Genomic DNA, 21678 nt, shown 5'->3' on the forward strand with positions numbered 1-21678 from the left:
ACCTTTCATAATTGAGATTTAAAGGCTCAGGGCATGATAAACCGCTGAAGTTATAACTTTACAGCTGCCTCTATAGAAGTGTGTAAATCTCCAGATTTGGATGGGCAAATCAGTTAATTAGACTTGCATTAAGTCACAAACTTTGCGGGCGCTCTGACAGCAGATGTCCTGAAGTTGTGCTTTAAATAACAAAGGTCAAACCCTCAATCCCACCGGGCTGGGACAGACGGAAATGTCCCACCCGGTGCCCAGGGAGCGGTAGCACCGAGCGCAGCTGCTGTGACTCGCAGCCGGCCGCGAGCGCCCATTCCAGCTGTGTTTATGCTGGCTCCTTCCTGCAGAGCTCCCTCAGTTACACGAACATCAGCGCGGCCGCGGGAGCGCAGCGACTGCCGACTGGACATGTTCTACCTGCTGCCTCTGGTGGAGAAAATCCTGGGTTTACTACCCTACATTTTCTGCCGGCCAGCACACAGGTTCCTCTCAAAGCAGGACCCCCAAGTTTTGGGGCTGAGCACAGCTTCCCCCTGCCCCTACCTGCGGCTGAGGACACTTATGTGCATGACCTCGAGTCACTGCTGGCCAGTAAAAGTTCAGGACTGGTGACATTCGGAGCTGCAGCCACCACTGTCTTTAGGCGCATGGGTAGTAAGTGGTTAACCTTTGGTCATGACGCCCAAGGGCCTGTGCTCCACCTCTGTACGAATTATCTCCCTGTTGCTGCATTTAAAAATACTGTATGTAATTAACTGTTATCAGGTTGTTAACCAGTCTGTTGAAGTGTGAACTTATCATTCAATTGTTTCCTTTATTTACAAAGTCCCTGCCATTCTCTGAGGCAGCAGCCTGGGACAGGCTGTTGACTTGCTTAGATGAGGAGGGTTTGGCACACCAGATCCCTGGAGCAGAAGCAGATTCTGGAGAAGTGAGGCACAGACATGAATCTGCAAACACCCCCTCAAGGTGCCCTGTAGAACAGCTGTGCTTGAGTGAAACACTCACACATGCCACTACTACCAAATACATCATTGTAAGGCTGCCTTGAGACCTGAACCACTGAGCATGGAGGAAACACACAATACAGCTCCCAACTGCTTTATTCCAACAAGAGGAATTTTTACTCATATATATGGTACTAGCTTTAATGCCTACAGATATACACAAATATGTTCCATTCACAGATGAAGACAACATAACTGCTGACTTTCATACACATCTGAGCTCAGTTTTTCCCTATTTAGTTTGCTGGACATTGTTTCCTTAGGCAAATCTGTAAGTCAGAGGTCATCATGTTAGAGCACAAGATGGAGATGGGTGGACAGGACAACAGCACAAGATGCCACAGCCCTTGCTGTCCTCTCTGTCTCCTTCAGCAAGGCCTAGGCTTGGATTCCTGGAGCCCATCGCACATCATGTTTTTTACCACTATCCCCTCCCAGCCTGGCTACTGTTCTCTTCTTTGCTTTCTTCACCAGCAGCACCAACCGTGGCAGTGCCAGCAAGGTGTCCCAGATGACATGAGACATCATCAGATCTGTGTGATTTTCTTCCATGCATTCCTGGCCTGGGGCAGCACCATGCACCCACAGCAGGATTTACTGGCATGGTGCCTGGGCATGCAGCATCCTATGGGAACTGGTGCAATCACCAATGTCCCCGATCTATGTGCATCCCCCCTAACACTTGCAATAAATGAGATTTGTAGCTTCTAAACAAACTTCTTCTGTGCCATCTGCACACTGTGCTGCATGACAGATGACAAGATAAAATTTGCAACAGCAAAGACCTTAGAGCAAAACAACCTTTTAGAGAGAGCAAGTACAGGCTGCTGTAGCAGTTCTATCAGCTTAGTCATGTATCTAGAACAGAAGACATCAGGATCCTGAAGCTGAAACAGGAGTGCACATCTGAAGACAGAAAAAAAAGCTTTAAAGACACACCAAAACACTTCATCCGTGGCAAAGCAATGCCAATAGCTGGGAATTAGTGATACCTTAACAGAGGTGACAGCATAGTACTTGGTACATAGGGTAGGGACAAGCCATCATTGAGACAGAGATAGGCTTTGGACAGCACTACCTGGTATAGACTTAAATTTCTTTTGAAAGTATGCATACATCCTGTGTCAAAGATGTGCAACGAAGTCTTACGTGGAATACATGGAAGACAAGATACTGTCAGCAGCTTCAGCTGATGTTACAATGAGCAGCACCACAATCAAAGAGGCATCCCTACTCCACCCAGGAAGGCTGCTATGTGCCATTAGTGAGAAAAAGAGAAGCAATAGTGCTTCCTGATATGAACCTGGTAAGAACCTGGCAGAGGTTCCAGACAGCATGTCTCGATTTGGCTGGGTGAAAAAAATTAAATAAAACCACCCTTTAACTTGAAACAATCTTTTACATAATGAATCAATCAATTATCTTTGCTCTAGTATGTTCAAATCAAGGGAATCATCATTGAAAATAACAACCAATTTATATAGCTCATTTAAAGCCACAGTAAGCTAGGCTGCTGATTCACTAATGAACAATAAAGGTCACCACTATAATATCTCTCCAAGTATTTTCAGATTGTGCGGTGTTATAGACCTGAAGTGGCAAGTTCATAAAAAAGCCATCAAGATACTTTGCACGGGGAAGTAAAGATGGAAAAACATCATTGCTTTGCCTAGATACCAGACTGAGAAGAGGGAATATGATGTAATGAAGGACTTTGTGCTCCAGACTCATTCAGCCCTGGCCAAAGCCTCTGGATGTCAATGGAAGCATGTCAATGATCTTTGGATTAGGCTCTTGTATAGAAGAATGGTATCTGAAAGGGGAGAAGAGGGCAGGGAGAGAATGAAACATCTGTATCCTGGAATGAAATCAGGAAGTTAAGGCCTGACAGCCTTAGACAGCAAATAAATACCTCGGGTATTAAATGTAAGTCGCTGAAATGCCTCACTTCAAGTGGAAACATTCCTTTTCAGTTGTGTCTTTCAGGTATTCAGAGAAAAGACCGACCAGAATGCTGCTAATTTATGTTTTACTGTTTGAGTGCCCATGATCTAGACAATGGTACATACATGCAATTACGAAGAAACAAAACATTCTGCCAAGATGAACAGCACACCTCTGCTCTGTGGGTGTTATAGATGTTACATCTATCATTATTAACAGTGTGGCAACTGGGGCAATGTAGCAGAGTGTGCCCTAATCTGCAGCACCATGTCTGGGACTATTACCAGAACCAGATGTTTCAGAGGAAGCTGCAATTTGTGGACAATTAACAGTTTGCATAGGTCTTACAGCATACAAGAACCTCTCCTTTCCTCCTCAGATGCTAATTCAAACAAAAGCAACTACTGGTCTAAGCCTGGGTTTGCAGAAAGGTGCAGGTTTCAGAAACACAAAACACTTGATGACACTTCTGTACTTGCAGATGTTGATTCAAAAAAACCCCATATATGATAATATTTAACCTTGACAGACGTACTATTTGAAACCCATAGGAAAAAAGCACAATATAGTAGAGAGAGCCTGAGTTGAGCTGAGAAAGATGTGTTTTCCAAATCTCAGTGTTAAATCTTTAATGCTGACTTGGGTTCCTCTTAAAAAAAAAAAAAGGCGTAATTCTACTGCCAGTAAAATAGGATTTTCTTTAAAAGAACTTTGCAATATTTCAAAGGTCCCTCTGCTTAATGACCAAAAAGTAAAAGAGAGTAACATCATACTATATCAAGCAGCTACAATATAACCCATTACTCAAGAACATCATTACAGTTTCTAAATCAGAAAAGCACAAAGTAGCAATACCATTTTGAGGATGCAAAATTGTCTCTGTATACTAAAGACCCTTGAAAAACTTATAAAACTTGTGGTATAAACTAGCACAACTGAAAATGAAATATCTAAGGAGGAAAAGACCAGGGTTAAAGGTTCTGTATTGATTTTTTTTCCCCCTCACATTGGGATTAAAGCAATTTCAGCTGGGACCCAGAATTACAGATGTAATTATAATTTCCATTTATATTTTTAGACTGTGTACAAAGAAGTGTAATAATGGACAGCTGAAAATTTTCCATTGTCCATTAAAAATGAAATGTTTCTGATGAAATCTCTGTAAGACCAAGTACCACTGCAGCAATATCTCAATAACAGAGCTTGCTTCAGATGTTTGGTGACAAGAGAGAAGGGAGAGTTGCCACCCCTTCATAGGAAGAAATCAAACCAAAATGACATTAAGGTTGTTATTCCCCTACATAATACTAAAGAGATTTCAGGTTAAGATTAATAACAAGTCTTTTCAAAGAAAAAGTCAAATTATCATTAAATAACCTTTCTTGACATTATTTACGGGGTATGTAACACAAAGCATTGCATTAAGGAGGCATTATTTAAATCACATAGGGTCTAGGAAGTGAAAAAGAGAAATTTCTCCAAGTACCACTGCCTGTCTGCCATCCTTCCTCCATCCTTTACAATGCCCATTTAAGCCCAGGTTTCCTGGAGGTCTCTGATAGTGAGGCAAATGACTGCTATTGAAAAGCAAAATGTATTCAAGGTAAAGCAGGTGCTTAAGTGCTCTGATGGATCTGGGCCTAAAAATTCAAGTTGTAAACCCCAACTCAATTTCAAATGACTAATTGAATTTGCCTTTTTTTTTTTTTTCTTAATTCCCTTTGGTTTTAAACCGATCTGCTCTGTGCTTTCTGCCACAAAACATGGTGCAGTCAGTACCACAGCACAGCTTTGTCCCACCACACTGCTCCCGCTTGCCATTCCAGAGGGACAAAGAGATCCATACAGAAATGCTCAAAAATGCTCAAACCCAGCACTGGTATATTCAAGCAGCCTAAATTCAGCCTAATTCCCGAGTCAGTGAGAAACCCAGATGCCTTTAGAGACCCCTACAAAGCTAATTAGACTACCAGAAGTCTACACACAGCGAAGTCACATGGGTTTTCCGAGCACAGCTACTGGGATCCTCAAAGCTTTTAACTGATTCTGGAAATCTTTAATCGCTGAATGTACCGTTGTAAAGTGTGTTTGCTGTTTGAGCATCTTTGGAGGAAGGACTGTTGGCATTCTTTTTTCTACATGCTTTGTCCCAGCTATTGTGTTGGCTGGTTGAGTTCGGTTCAAGAGCGTATCACTATTATCTCCTTAAAAAAGCAAAACAAAGGGAGAAACTGTGGCCATACCATGCTTCTAAAAATACATTCTTTCCATACTGACGACAACTCAGTTCTCAGTAAACAAACATGCCTTTTCTTTAAAGCACAGTATCTCAGATGGAACCAAAACTCATAGCAAAATGCTAAATGAGCGACCAAAACCTGGTGACACATGGATATATATACAGCAGTACACTAGCACTTAGGTCCAAGCAAAAAGCAAGTCACATGGATTTTCACTGTGAAATCATCCTGAGATTGGTTTTTCTTGCCAGATTTTGCCATGATCTACAACAGACTGCTCTCAAAGCATCTCCCTTCCTTCACCTGTAAAACAAGAGCTATTTTTCTTCTTTAAATGAAGGAAAGTGCCAGCTACTCAGTATCCAAGGACCCCTGTTGGCTTGGGGTTTTGCTTTATAACCTGGGCTGGGTTTTGTTCACACATTTCCTGCCCTCTGGATGGAACTCTGACTGCCAATTTCCAAGGCACTGTCTCGGACTATCTAGTGCACAGATCCAATCTCCTTGCTGAATTACATCTGGGGTGGAACAAAAATGGCAGATAATTCACTTTCTATTAAAGTTAACACTCTCCTCCACTTGCTTCCCACGTATGTTATACAGTGGACGTGTTTGCATGTTCTGCTCTATTTTTTCAGCTGTTGCAAGCACACAAGCCATCAATTATACTCTATGCAGAGAGAAGATAGTGATTTGAGGAACGGCTTCCAGTTTATATAACTCCTCACCTCATTACTGCTCAAACATTTAAATGAATGCTTTTGGGCAAGAGGCCTGAAGTAGAGAGATTCCTTAGGTGCTCTCTCCCCTGCCATTTCCCCCCTCATTGAATGGTTAATCAGAGCAGCATAATTCTTTAAAACTAATATTTATTCAAACAGCTGCAGGATCCCATCTGCTCATTCAGAACAGAGGACAGAAGCAGTGGAGGTCACAGCAATACCAGACAGAGCCAGCAGAAGTATGAGTTCTGCCAATATCTCTATAGCCAGCCTAAGTTATGTTTTGCAGACAAAGGTTTTGAGTACAGCAAAGACACTACCATTACCCTAAAGATGTGGTTAAGTTTTTAGCATATGCATTGTGGTATTTAATATATTTTCAAAATAAAGCTTGCTGGAAGTCTGACTAGTGGCCTATGTGCTATTTAAGACCAGCCACACGCCTACAAAGCTTTGCTGCTGTGTTTCTGGCATATCCACAACATCTTTACCTGTGGTAAAGATGCTCCATAGCTTATGCAGATTTTCCCAAATAAGCATCCACAAAAGAACGCTATCACTGTGCATCTTATGCTTTGTTTATGCCATATTTGAAAGAACTGTTCTAGTAGAAAATTTTGCACAGGTGCTAAATGACAAAATTAGTGCTAATTTACATAACTATTAAATGCTAGAACAATGCAATCTTTTCCAAGCCTGGAGATGAGAGTAAAGATTCTTAAGAAAGCAGGAATTAATCTTCTCTAACAGGGTACAACAGGAGTTTTAGCTCTATGCTTGCTCTTAACAAAGTTCCTGGTCCATCACCACTAGTGATCTGAATGTTTGCAATTCTTCAACAACCTTGAATTACATTAATTACATTTACTTTTATTTCACTTACATCTGCAGTAAGATTGGATGGGCTGAAGAAGAACACATAGAGGAAAAGATGTATTTCTTTTACTAGGATCTCCAAAATCTGGAGAGAAACTGCTAACGTTAGTGGGCAAAATTGTTGGTGAAAACAACAAATAACCTAATCAGAGTTTATCAAATTACTACCAGACTGACCCAGACAGCAAAGAAATCAAAGAATATGCTCCAACAGTGGTTGTGTTTCAGTCTAAACTGACTGCAATCATTAGGAACACATCCATGGATTGCAGTGGTTCTGGCCCAGGCTTGTACTAGCTTCTAGTAAATTTCTAGCTGTTCTCAAGGGGGATCAACACATCTAAAGCATGACTTTCTATGAAGAGCAACATAAAAGCCTTTGGTGAACACGAGCAAAGAAATTTGGACAAAACCCTCTAAAACTGAGACTTTTCTTCTGATATGTTTAAGACTTCTGTGCAGAGAAATTAAATATGTCACCTACTTATGGAATGGAAGCAGTTTGGCTGCCAATTGTCTGAGCTGTGTTGAAACAGCTGCTCTAGCAACTGTTTTTACTATTAAATTCTTCAGTGATTCTCTTAATCCCAAATTAGACACTTCTTTCCTTTAATCACCAGTTTATATAAAAGCTCTTTCCTCACAAGGCAGGGTTTCACCAAGGATAACAAACAACGGCAGGTCTGCTCAGCATGCTGCCCTTGTGTTTCTCTACTCCTCACATCTCCCCCACCCTGCTTCTCATTTCTCGGTGGGTGGCACACAGAGTGCTCACGACTCTGTCCCCTACATGTTTGTAAAAGAACACAGAACTGTATTTGGGGTCTTAAGATTTCACAGCCTGTCATTAAGCATGTAATTAAGACTGTCCACTTTCCTACTTAATCATCATAATCTTTCCTCTTTCCCAAACATGTACATAAGGATACCTATAACTGACTCACTTTAAATGGCTTGCTATTAGAAGCCTGAAACTTGCCATTGTGACAGTACAACATCCTGTAGGGCTGTGTTTCTGATGTGGTGTTTTCTTGGTGGTTTTTTTTTTTTTTTTTTTTTTTTTTTTTTTTTTTTTTGTTTGTTTTTTCCGAGTATGCTTTGCAAAGATTGGATGGAGACAAAGGAATTGAGAACTAATATGGAGAACTAACTGCAGTCTGCCTCTGAGCAAAGGGTGCCATTGCAAAGCTGCTGTTTGCTCACAGGAACATAGCTGAGCAATGGCACAACATACAAGATGTTCACGTACAAAAATGAGAGCTGCAGGAAGCTTGCTCAAAAATTCCTGATCCAACAGCCTCAAAAATAATACATATTTACACCTGATACTGTTGGCTTCCTACATTTTTCCTTTGCTAGTTGTTTTTGAAGCACATTTGCTGACAGCCATCTTTCAGCCACACCTCCAGACATATTTATCAAGGGAAAGCCAAAACCAAGAACTGCAGCAGAGTTGTCTTATTTTACAATGCTCTTTCTCACCTTTGCAGCCTAGAGCCCACACTTTTTGATCAGCTCTGAATTACAGCTCAGCATGAGCAGCAACATTTTTATTCCAAATATCCGTACCTACAAAGCAGCCAGCTGAGCTTCCCAGTCTGCTGGTCTCCTGAGCCATTTCAGTATCCATCTTAACAATGCAATGGATGTATTTGCATTTTGGAGCACACATCTTATTCCCCAGGTTTCACTCAGCACATCACTATGTTGATGCATTCTATGGGATATATGCTTTTGGTTTTTAATTTAATCTTCTTCTTAATTTGCATTCACTTATCTTTTTTCCACAGATCCTTCATCTCAACCTAACCATTTTGTACTGATACTTTTTTCTTTCATTAATATTTTGTTCCCTAACAGTTGTTTTGTTCTTTTACTCACTGGAGGCATAGTTAATACAGCTTTCTTTTCTGAGGCAATGTCTCCAAGACTTCATTAAATTTTATAATATTAATCCAAGTCCTTTTGTTCAAATGCAGTATTTCCCTCCATCTCCCATATTTTTAAGCTGAATTTGGTGCCCTTAGTTTGAGTGGGAGGTCCTTATGCCTGATTATACACTAAAATTCATACCAGATCCATGTTTTCTGTAAATGTGACACTTGAAAGTATTTTTATTTATTCCACATAGTATCTCCTTGCAAAAAGGCTGGCTGTTTAGTTTCAAAATATTAATTGACTTTTAAACTATTCCATATTGCATTAACTGGCTTTTTGCTATGAGGAGTTGACTGACTTATTAGGAAAATTGACAAACCCCATCCCTGTCTGACTCCTTCCACACTTCCAAAGTATTCTTTTGGGACATCTGGCTTTTAGCGTTTTTTTTTTCAAGCTATGTCCCAGTTGTTACAGACGTTTTCTTCGGTCAATTTTCTTTAGTTATTCCCATGGAAATTATAGAGGTGGCCTGCCAGCTGCAATCCATGATTTGATGTCACGAACCTTGACCTTTCTGACTTTCTAAAGTATACTTTTTCATTATTTAGACTTAATTTGTCTTGGATGAAGGCATCATGTTCATTTCAAGTGATATTTCTATTTTATTAGAAAGCTGGAGGTATGTTTTACAACTAAATCTCCTTCCTTTTGTATTCACCGCAGAGAATTTCTGAAATTGTAATCCTGTTTACAAATTTCTTTCCTCCTTTCAGTCATGTCTTAGAGACACAAGACCATTTTTTGAAAGGTCTGTAGTACACTGACACTTTTCCTTCCTGCTCTGCTTTTAATGCCTGAGACTCTCACTGCAGAAGGTACACACAGGTTATTTATGAACTCTGCACATTTTTGGACAAATGTGTTTTGACATCATATATGAAAAAAAGTCTTCAAGCTTCACATATGGCACTGAGGTGATATTAGGTGCCATTGCACACCTCAGCAGAGGGATGGAAACTGAGGTGGAAGAGAAGAAGTTGCAACAGAGCATTTCCAGCTCTCTGCTGCATGTATGTGTCACAAATCTGGTGTCCTGCTATAGATTTGGGCTCTGTCCCTGAGATACAATGATTTCCCTGACATCTCTTAGAGCCCGGGTAGTTTCCAGAGCAATCAATTTTAGTATCTTCCAGAGTTAAGAGAAGTTAGTTAGCCAAATCTTAAAACTGTTTGAAATTGGATTCAAGCTAATCTTTTAATGAGCACATCAGCTTGGTTCCCAAGCCTGGGCTCTAGCATGTAAGAATGATCTTTTTTTCTTTGCCTGTATTTCATCTTGGCTGGTTTACTGCAACATATCTTGGAGGTCCTTGAATAGGACCACTATTTCCATTAAAACTGATTCTAAATTCACCTGCCAGCACTTAAAATCCAACTAAAACCATACATATATTTCATTTATAATGAGATCACCACATTGGAAGATACACACAGACAAGATTTTGCTGCATTTTCAATAAAAGCACAGCTGTCAAGATAAAAATCATATTAAAAAAATATCCCTAAATTACTGGTATCACTTTAGATGATTAAAACAGAAGAGAAAGTTAATAATCAAGTACGCTGGAGAATATAGTGTTTGAATATTATTTATATTTCACATGACTAGGGTGATGAAGTTAGTTGGGCCATTCATTTTTGTACCCTACTTAGTTCTAATCCTATTTAAGGCACCAAATTATCAAGTCTTCTTAGTTTTGAAGTTACACCAGGGGAATATTAAAAAAAATTATTTATATCAAAAATTAAAAAAGGCCATTTACAATTAGTTCTCAAATGTTCCTCTTGACCATCTCCTTTTATTTTAATCAGTATGAGTAATGAGGGAGATACAGACTTCATTCAGCCACCTGGAACTATACAATATTTTCCCATCAACCTGCTCTTCATTGGCTTCCACCCCTTTGGAGGGAAAAGCCTGGGCATTACTTAAAATATTGGGTATTATATTATGCACCAGAAGTCAACAGGTTCACCTTGTAGCTGTGTAACATTGGTCCAGTAACATGGGTTCACTGACAGGCTAAGATGTAAGTGATTCTGGACAGGGTTGATAAACTATTCCACTGCCATTAAAGTTTTGGCAGCCCTGCCCCCCTTCATGAGAGAGTATCTGCAGATGCTCTTTTTATCAGGTGAACATTGCTCCAATTTAAACAGTACTACAAGGCAGCAATGGTATTTATTCCCTGTAGTCTGCATCAGCATTGTCACCCTCTGCCTGCCATAAAGCACCATTTTGGGCAAATAAAAAATAGAGGAAGTCGCAATTTCAGTGGAGCCATGTAAGGAAGTCAACTGGTGAGAGGAACAGCGAAAAACAGAGGCAGGCTCTTACTCAGGAGTGTCTGAGCACCAAGAAGGTGTTGGGAAGATAACTTGGCAGAACAGCAGCCATGTGATGGGACAGAGCAGTGCTGTCACTGAGAACCACTGTGCCACCACATGGCACTTGTCAACAGCAACACCAAGCAGGACGTGCCGCCTCTCAGCTGATGACCATAATCATGACTGCCCTGCTGGATCAACCCTGTGCAACAAATTGGTGGATGCCAAGGAGGACTATAGATGAGGTATACAAAATAAGAAAGAGGACAGATTTTTTCCAACAAGTGATGGAATAGGTTAAATCAAAGTGATTCTAAGCAGAAAAAAAATAATTAATTGTGATTTAAACCAGCATACAGGGAATTTTGGTTTAAATAATTCATTTTAGACCTTGCTTTTTCATCTGTGGTCCTTGGCTAGTCAATTCCCAGAGGCTGGGAATGCTCTGACAAGTTGATTTACAGCTAATTATAGTCTGCACTGAAATTGTGATTTCTTTTTTGTTAACCAAGAGAATACACTATATACATATTTAAGTAATGTCAGTATATTAATTTCAGATTCTGCTAGACAATGGTGAATGATGAGTCTTATTTAATAGACAATTAACTTTTTCTCCTGATTTGTGTCAAGTAAGTTTCTGATGATTTTTCCAGTTTTCAGGATTCAATTAAATTACAGAAATCTTGCATTTTGAAATAAACTTAGTAAAATAAAGGCAAGAACATGCAAATGCAAGAAGCAGCTAATGAAACATGCTAAGTAATCCATTTCTTCTGTGGGAGGAACCTTATCTGTTCACAATCCAGGTATTACCAAAACTTTGCTTTTGATTCGAAGGGTTCAAAATGTTTTTGACTCAACTCTAGAGGCTACCTCCTAAATTGACTGTATGGGTACTCTGGCCCCTTGAGTCAATGCTGTTTTCATGCTCTACAGTGTAAGACCTAAGTGCTCAATGTATTTAATTTATTGAAAGGGAGGTGAAAACATAACATAAATGATCTCTGCATAGAAATACTCAAGGGAAGGAATTTTGCAGGCTTGGCTCTTAAAATCTAGCAGAAAAAATATTTACCATAGTATCTAGAAACTGAAATTGGGTAATGTCAGACTTTAGGGGAAAAAAGGCATAATCTCTTTAAGCAGTAAAATAATTAACCTCTGAAGAATGTAATGAATTCCCCACAATGTGACTTTCTAATTCCAGGTTAGATGCTTTTGTAAATACTTCTACAAAAGTAATGGGATGGATCAAAATTGAAATTTAGTTTGATGCAAAAATGTAGAAAGTCTTGGAGGGCTCAGGCAAGGTGATCAGAATTGTCCTTCCTGGCATCATACCTAGAAATGGAGAGTGTGCTGCTTTCAGCTACTGCCTTAAGAAGTGCAAGTTGCATGGTCAATCTGAAGGGAAGCTTCCAGCATGGCAAGACCACCCGATGCCACTGTAGGGCAAGGCTAGTTCCTTAATCCATTTCCAAGTTTCCCAGTTTCAGGATGCGTGTTACATTTAAGACAGATATTCTTGTGAGCCAATTACCAGTTTGCTCAGCAGTCTTGTTCCAGCCACAGCAATACAGCTGAACCCATCTACACAGCCTGAACTCATTTTTCCATGCTAGCAGTTATTTTCTAATGCTCTCACAGCCTTTCTGGCCCTCCCCCTTTCCTTGACATAAATGTGTTCTTCAATAATATGAGAATTCCAGAGAAAGTCTGAAGTACTAGTTTTCCATTGGAATCAGCATTTCTTATTGGAAAGATGGCTGAGCTTTCTAATCCACACTCATCATGTCAACCAGCGTGCCGTCTCAGTGTCTGTCAGTCTGCTTTTGGTCACAGCCAGCTCTTCCACCACCACAGAAAAGAACGTGTCCTTGAACATGAGGCTTCTCCAAACAAGGCTGCCATTAGCAAGACTGTGATTTACATTAAGACAGACTTCCATAAAAGCAAGCTCAAAAATAGAACTATGAACAAACAGAGCAGCTTCAGCTTCATATCTGTTCCATAGCTCCATCAGGAAAATATTCTGAATTACACCAAGAAAGTAGGCATTAAAAATAGTTTAAGAGATACCAATGTTTTTCTGGCTCCCACAACCTTGCCCTGCTCTTCTTCCCAAAAGAAGAGGTATAAGAGGTGTAAGAATCAAGCCATTCTGCTCCTAAGCAGAAGGATTTAACATTGCTTAATACTACTACTCAGCACTACTTAGCTGTAGCCTCAGGGCAACACATAAGTACTGAGTGCAAAGAACTGTATCGCTCTCGCAAAGCCTTCCATTCTGTCTCTCCCACTTTGCTGCTTTTCTGCACAGAACAGCACAATGCAGTGAGAGATGAAGACCTGCCACTCTCCTGCCACAGCCACTTATCATTTAATTCAGATGTTTGCCTCTGTAGACATTTCCAAAGCAAGCCTACAGGGTGGCATTATTTTACCTAGAAACTTAACTATGTAGCTCAGCTCACCACTCCTTAGACCAGTCACACAGAAAGCCGATTTCTTCAAAGGCTGCTGCCTCCTTTTCCCCTTTTAATTAAACATGTAACCTTACACAGGAACAGATCCTCTACTCAAAAGGCAAAAAGCACATAACTGACTTCAGTGAGACCAGGACAGTAATTTGCTGCTGCACCTACTGAAAAGACAAGCACACTTGACAGCTGAATTCCTCAAATAGGGTTAATACAGACTTGTATCACCTGAATTTGGCCCATAATATCTAGACTTAAATTAACAGCTTCAGAGAAAAACAGGAAAAAAAAAAAAGGCAAAGCCACAATGATGCTTCAAAGCTTAGAATTTAACAAACCAGCAGCAGGTATGTTCAGATCTGACTCCATGCAGGAGGCATGCCTTTGCAAAGGAATGGGACAGTGTCTTAGGAGCATAAAACACTCATAAAGATATTTGGCAGGTGAACATTCCTCCTTCTTGCCCAGTGGAGAGGAAGACCAAAGCTCTCTTCCTTAATTTGTCCATGCCCACACACACTGGCATGAGTCCTGCCGGCTTTCAGGTGAGCAGGACAGTTTCACTGTGTAGGTCCCAGCTACTCCTGACACAGCACAGATCCCCTCCTCCCTCCTCATCCTGTGAAACTGGCTGCAGTCCAAGCGCTTTCCTCTCCTTTCTTGTGTGTGCCACACCAGAGCGGCAGGCAAAGGTCATATCCTCCTGGACTCAACACAATATTGCAATAGGAATTTGTTTCCCAGCATCTACAACCCTCATCTGAAGCCTCTGTAAGTTATCTCTTATTAAACTGGGCTTAAATGGCTAAGTATGCAGACAGTTCCATATGGCATCCATACCAAATGCAGCTCAGTGGCCTCACCACGGTGAGGACAGCACAAGAGAAGGGGAATAAACCCAAGGGGAGGAAACTGTGAACTAATACTAAAATGCTGGAGAGAAGAAAGCTACTCTTTTGAGGAAATACTACCTCTTCATTTCTTTCTACATTCCTGTTTCTCTTATTATTTTTTTTTTTTAATGATACTGCTCATTACAGTAGTTTTCATGGATCCTTCTCCGAGAATAGGTTGGCAAATGGGTGGTTTTTACCTGGATTCCTCTATACTCCTGGGCAGTCAGCCACAAGAACAAAAGAAATCACTCATTTCCATTAGTGGCTGGCAATGAGACTGCATCCCCTTCGTCTGGATTTAGACTTCACTGTACAATCTAGTCATTTGTGACTGCCAGGGCTTAATTACTGCAGTAACACGAAACTGCAAAACTTACAAAACTGAAGTATAAAAAGCAGCAACCGACTGCTGAATTGCAGGCACACCCAAGGGTGTGATATCCCAAAGCTCTGCCCCTTCCAGGGTGGAAACCCTCTGGAGACACGGGTTGGCGTGCGCTCAGCAGTGTGTTTGGGTTGGGAAGCACAAACAGCCCTGCTGAAGTGCAGGTCTTCTCACTCTCCAGCATAATCTCCTTAGGCATGGAGAGAAAGGACACTTTCACAGTGATCTTCAAAAGCTTAGGGAATATTTGGATGACTTTGTAAATAGAGAATTCCAGCCAGTTAAATACTCAAACCTGTCGTAAGAGCTGGAGAGTTGTGTCTCCAGCAAGTTAAATGGAGGTTTGGGGAACAACACTGTAAAATTAATGATCTGATTCAGATAAATCTACTTTTAAAAAAACCAAACCAAAACCAAAACCCCAAAACCAAACAAAAACACAGGTTGTAGAGATGAGCAGTACACACACTGAGGATGCAGCAGTTTGGAAAGGAACAGGACAGAAGGGATACAGAGAACGCTTACTACATAAAGCAAGGGCATGTCTACATCTGCACTGTAGTGCTCACTTCTGGTCATTCTCCCTTGAAAGGAATACTGGGGAAATCAAACAATTCTGGGTTATGGAAGTTACTTCACTGGGAAATTTTCAGTTTACAATGCTTGAAAAAATACAGTTAATTTTCTTAAAGGGAAAATGAATAAAAGAAGACATGATACACAAATATAAAAATTGCTATAGAGAGTTATACTGAGCACCAATTATGAATTTAGTCTTGTAATTAACAAGTAAGTACTCAACAAAATGGAAGGCAAAAATAAATAAAAAAGGGGTGTATATAATTAAAGTGCACCTAACTAACATGCAAAAAATCACTGCTAAAACCATACTGAGGAAACATGAGTGTTGGGGGACTGTGAAAAAAGATGGCTATTTACCCAGAAGACTACATACCCACAGTCAGCCAGGAAATACATACAAGACACACTGCTAGAAAGCAGATCTCTGACAGAAAAGCCAGTTACTGCACAGGATGAATCTCCAAGAAAAAATGTCTGACAAATATCATTTGAAGGCAGTAAGTAAACTGCAGACACATCCTTTGGTTTAGAAACCACACACATTAAAAATGCCTACAGACATCCAACAATCTCTTGTGAGACAGCTTTTATATTCTGGTTAGCAAAAGTAAAATATTCTTTGTATTTTCATCTGGAGTTGGACATAGCATTACATATTTATCAATCAGTCTTTCAGTGACACCTTTGAATGTAAATAGCTGAATGGAGAAAGAGAAAGCAAAAAGAAAGAATTCACTGATTTCCTAAATGCCAGCACTACTTCACAACAAAAAAATATGTTCTTGCTTATAGATATCTATTTCTGCTTTGCTTTTACAAAGAAGGCCTGTAGATCCACGAAGTGGATTGGACCATGCCTCTGAGGATTTGCCCAGCCCTCTAATTCTAAAGGGGGAATATTTTTCTATTTTTGTTTTCCTCTCCCTGCTTCCCACTATCTCATCTAGCATCCTCTCACTCCCCTTTCTGGCTTGATTTATGTTACACTCCGCTATTAGAACTCCCATAGAAACGGGGCTGAAATCTCTGAAATGTTTCCTTTTGGTTATGCCCCACCGGTTCCAGACTAGAATTACTCTTCATTGAGTTGATAAGGATTAAAAATTAAAAAAACCCCTCAGAGAATTCACTCTCATTTCCAGAGCATTCAGTTAAAGCACAGAGATGCTCTACTGGAAGAGGACTGCAGTCAGACTGTCCTTACAGCAACAGTGGGACTTCAGTGTCTGTGGCAGCTGTAGTGGAAGCTTTCCACAGCAACGTTCTGTCAATGCCAGCTAGGATTATATCACTACAAACTCAGTCATTTATGCCCTGCTACGACCTGTTATAACTCTTACAGAGCCAGCTCCCTCAATGTCATGTTCTCTACCTGTGGATCATGACTCTTGCTGACATGTTCAATGAGAGACCTGTTATAAAAATCCAGAAGTCCAAATTAATAGTACAGGTATAAAATGGCAGTAAATCAGCAGTAAAAGGTGACAAGACAAAAGTGCAGAATAATCTCTCATGTTAGAGCTGGACATCAGCTGTGGGCTGCTTTCCCTCCCCATTGGAAGGAGGGTGAGTCAGTGTGTGCACAAGGTTCAGTGCTGTACCTGGGTAAGGATGCATACTGCCTTTCCACCCCCTCGAAGTGAAGACTGTATGAGCTCCCATCTGGACCCTTTCCAGGCACCTGTGGAGAGGAGAGTAATTAGAGATGAAGATCAATTATGCAGCCCAGCTACTAACAATGCATCTCAAAACGATAAGCAGAGAACACATGATGCTGCAACATGCCAAAATCAACAAAAGAAAGGCAGGGGCTCAAAGAAGCTTCAAATCCATACATAATCTTATCACTGCTAACAAGAAAGGCTTCTGTATCAAAGAAGTGTTTAGAGCAGGTACAATCTTCAGAGCTTTTCCCTCATCTACCTACTAGCTGGGATACTCTCTCTCTTCTTCCCTGGCTGGCCCTCCTCCTGGAATTCAGTAAAATGAGGACATACCTAACTAAGCACATCCCTTCTGATTACAGTGGCATAACTGCCTGAATCCAAGCTAACGTCTGTGTTTCCCCCCTCCACTAGCTTGTTTTGCTTAAGTATAAAATACGATACACACAGGTTTTCTTTCACTCTTAACACAAATCCAGAAACTTTCCCTAACGCCACTGCAAAGCTAAGCATCCAGCTGGGAGTTAAGTGCATTTATGATGCTCTGGTGCCATTTCAAAAGTGCAGCATTAGCGCACTCAGTCAAAATGCCAGCGCTACTTGGTTTGTGTTCAAGATGGCAACCGGCATTGGCTGTGGAGCACAATTCTATCAGGAAGGCTCCAACCGGGTACCAAACGGTGAACTTCAATGCTTTTAGCACACAGGAGCTCTCCCAATTTCACTCACTCAATGCCTGCTGATGGCCCAAAGTGTTAAGAGCCTTGTTAAAATGGAGCTATTAGTCTTTTCTTCCATAAATGGAGGAGGCTCTGACTGCCTTCACTGTTTCCTACATTAGTATGTACTCCTATTCCGGTGCTGCTAGAATCAGCAGTTTTATAAAGCAATATACTAAGAGGCCATTTAAAATCCCCTTTCCCTTTTACAGATTAATAGTAGAAAGGAAGATTTAATGCCTTTTCAAACATTTTTAACAATTCTTTAAAAAGAAAGTAATAAATCACACCGAGCTTTCGGCAAATGCCCGATTAGAAAAAAGAGAAAACAAAAATTAACATGTTTTTTGCATTCTGTAGGTTAAAGAACATTTCTGTCAGTCCTGTAATTTATGCACAATACACCATTTTCACTGAAGAGATATATAAGCCCATGCAAAGAGAAAAGTTGTGCATTCAGGTGTGTTAAGTGTTATCTACCTTTACAAAGCATTTCTGTGTATGTTACATAAGCCAAGTCCAATGCAAAGAGAAGCAGTATCATTTGGAGCTACTTGGCAGGCTTAGAAATCATTCCAGACAAATACTGTTATACACCTTGGCACTCATCAAACATCCAAGATATTTGCAAGTGAAAAAAATTGTTTAGTATAGGCCTCTTGCAAGCTCTCCTCTATCTCACTCAAAACAGAAAGGAGTCCTCACAGAACTGTTGGCCACAAGAAATAACCACCTCTGATTTGAAATGACCCATGCTTTAGCAGTACCTGACTTGGATGAGCAAAAACTAACAATAATTGCCCTACATTTCAAAAAGAGGGCAGTAGGCTAAAGGGATCATTCATTCATTTTTTTTCACCAGAAAAAGTAACACGCAGAGAGACTTTATACAATCACTTAGGTGAAGAGTCACAGCCACTTTGGCTGTTCTTACGCTACTAATTTCATCAGGTTCATAATTTCCCTTAAATTCCCAGGTACACTGGTGACAGAAGACCCTTCAGATTTCTCCTGTTTTACGAAGAAGAATGAGAGGAAAAGAAAAAAAATGTATAATCTGGTCTCTCACCATAAAAAACATGGTCTACCTGTGCAGCTGTAGATAGGTTATTAATTATGTGCATGAGCCTGGTAATGGTGAATTCACAGCCCCATGTGAGTTTCCTGCACTCTCACACCTAAAGGGAGTAACAGCAGCCAGGCAACATGAAAAAACACAGACACTCAGAATTGTGCCAGCATCAAGCAGTAATCCCAAAACTTATACCAATCACCAAAAGTAAAAAATATTTACATCACAAGGCCTTTTTTCAGCCTGAAAACACCCCTTTTTTGATGGTTTCCTACAGACCAGATAGAAGGCAATACCCCCTGCCAGGTCTGTTTGTATATATGATTTGAGAGACAGTTACCATAGAAACACCCTGGTGGCGGATACACAATTTTGCTAATTTGGATCCATCGAGCGGCTGAGTCTCCACACCCTATATAAAACCCCCAGTGCACTGGAAAAGCATGCTCTGGCTCTGCACAGCTAATTAAAGGCTCAGCCATTTCTTCTTATTTCCCTTCTCCATCTGTCCATGCGACAGTAAAAGCGTATCATCACTCAGCCTGGAGTGCCAAAATGGTGCCTGGAATAAAATACTACCCTGATGAAAAGAGAAATTGTGAAAATAGAAACACCTCCTTAGTAGAAGTTATTTATGTTTCAGAAAGAGTCAAAGCAAAGGGTTCCTTTGCTGCCTTCTACAACAAACTAAGCTAAAAATCGGTGTGAAATGTACTAATTAGTAAGATCAAAATATTCCAGCTTCTCCTCCTTTCCTAAAAGAGGACATATGCAGCTGGCCCTCAGACCAGGTGTGGAAGTTTTAACCACTTTAGTAGTTAATAATCACAACATATTCAGGCAAACAAACAGTAATCTTAATAAAAATAGATTAAAACCTTGAAGTCCTATCAAAGCCAAATGGGTGGTGACCACATGGTGACCAGCAAGGTGGGAGCTGACAGGAGGTGAAGTGCTCAGCTGAGTCCCTACAGATGCAGCTGGATGGGCTTAGGAGACCAACACCCCAATCAATAGAGAACATGACAGCAGGTGAAATTTCACAAATGTATGGTAATGCACAACAGAGAGAACGATCCAAAATATGCTCCTGTATTTTTAGGGTTTCAATTAACAACATCAACTTAAATAAGTGCCATCATTATGAACAGTTCATATCTTAAGAGCGGCCTCAACTAACAAGCAAAACATGAATATGCAAAAATAATGGGCAGAGATAAACACAGAAACAGCCATCATCCTATCAGTGCAATTAAAAGAGCAGCACGCTTAAACTGAGGAAAGGAAATACTATCTTTATCAAAAAACAACAACAAACAATTCATGGAATGTAACTGTTGCAAAGTATTGGTATGGTCAAGGCCTTTGTGGAATGTAAAACTAATAAACCGGATACAAATATGATTCAAACCAACTAACATCCGGTTAGCAGAAGACAGTGAAGTCTTTGACAGGTTGAAGAGAGGCAAAGCCTCAGAGAGCTGAATGGGAGAGCAGAACCTCTGCACCAGCAGGTTATTCTCCTAATTGCCCCTTTGGGAATCTCAATCACAGCAGTGGCCACACTTGGAGACACAGTACCAGAGGAACTGACAAGACACTGCCTCCATATAGCTTAATGCCTTCATGGTCAGGATTTTCTGTGTGCCAGAGAGGTGTTTTTTCTACATGGCTAGTGGATGTTTTTGTGGTTTAAGTCTCCTTTTGTAGAAACAGCAATTTCCACTAGCAGACAAGACTTCTGTGATAGAAAGATACCACTTCAGAAAATATCCTATGACATCTCTGCATCCTTAATTAAACCCCTGCCAGTTCCCAGCAGCAGAACCAGGCTGGTGGAAGTGCAGACTGAAGGACAGTGTGGGCACTATGTACTGATCTCCTCTCTCCATGTCCACAGCCTTCAGCAGGGGACCAATCTGAAAAGCCAAAAGGCAGCGAAGAATGAGTGAAGGCCAGGGCTCCCTATATTTCCATAGACAATCAGAATTTGTACTTTTATCAAAACAGAAAATCATAGGAAGATTAACAGTTTCACATTTCACATGCAGATGCAAAACAGACAGAAAGAGAAAGCAACTGTAAAGAAAAAGATGAAACAAAAGCAGGGCAAGTGCCAGTGCCAAGTGATGTCCCCAGCAAACACGGTAACTGCAGGGCACTTTGAGGAGTTTTCTAACACATGGAAGTGATAAGCTAGCAGTGAGTATCCCTAGCCTGCGAATAGGGACTAGGAGAAGGTCCCAGAAAAATAACAAAATGAGGTGGTATGAATCTGCACTTGTAGATCAGCCCAGAAACAAATATCTTAGAGCATTCAAACATCTGCAAATGCATTCTAAGGTATAAACAGAGAATACCTGCAAGCAGGTGTCTTGAGTAAGTCTGGAATTTGCCTACAGGAAAATTCTGAGGTTGCAGAATAACAATTCTTTAAAGGAAAAGAAAGGATTTACTTAATCCTGAGCTCCTGCCTATCTTGAAAACTGTACAGAAAAGTGCATGAGACTGTTTTTTCCCCAGGAGATCCTGCATTTCATTCCCTCTCACCTTATATTTCCTTCTTGGAGCATTTGTTAAGGGTACAATTCTAGCTGCTAGCAGGAGAGCCTCTCTTGCCTCTTCCTTATGGATCAAGGTGTTAGGGGTTGGACAGATGTTGTAGTACAAAAAATAACAACTACAGCGATCTTTTTTGAAGTTCAAGCTTCATGAAACCAGAATTGACTTCTTCTTGTGCATCCACACACAGCTCAAGGTGAGAGCTACCAAACTGCAAATAGAAATCAGCAACAACTCTTTGCCCCTACCAGAAGAATTCAGCA

At 40.6% G+C, this 21678-nt stretch overlaps 1 protein-coding gene across 1 annotated transcript in view; it reads right to left on the reverse strand.

Annotated features, from left to right (window-relative positions):
• The window catches only part of PARD3B (par-3 family cell polarity regulator beta), a 382717-nt gene that overhangs the window by 13714 nt on the left and 347325 nt on the right, over window positions 1-21678 (reverse strand). Inside the window, exon 23 of the mRNA XM_017735561.1 lies at window positions 17000-17079. Coding sequence (XP_017591050.1) covers window positions 17000-17079 — 80 coding nt within the window. The remainder of the gene's footprint in view (window positions 1-16999; window positions 17080-21678) is intronic.

Source organism: Corvus brachyrhynchos, unplaced genomic scaffold (genome assembly GCF_000691975.1).
Source record: "Corvus brachyrhynchos isolate BGI_N302 unplaced genomic scaffold, ASM69197v1 scaffold255, whole genome shotgun sequence".
Classification (NCBI taxonomy): domain Eukaryota; kingdom Metazoa; phylum Chordata; class Aves; order Passeriformes; family Corvidae; genus Corvus; species Corvus brachyrhynchos.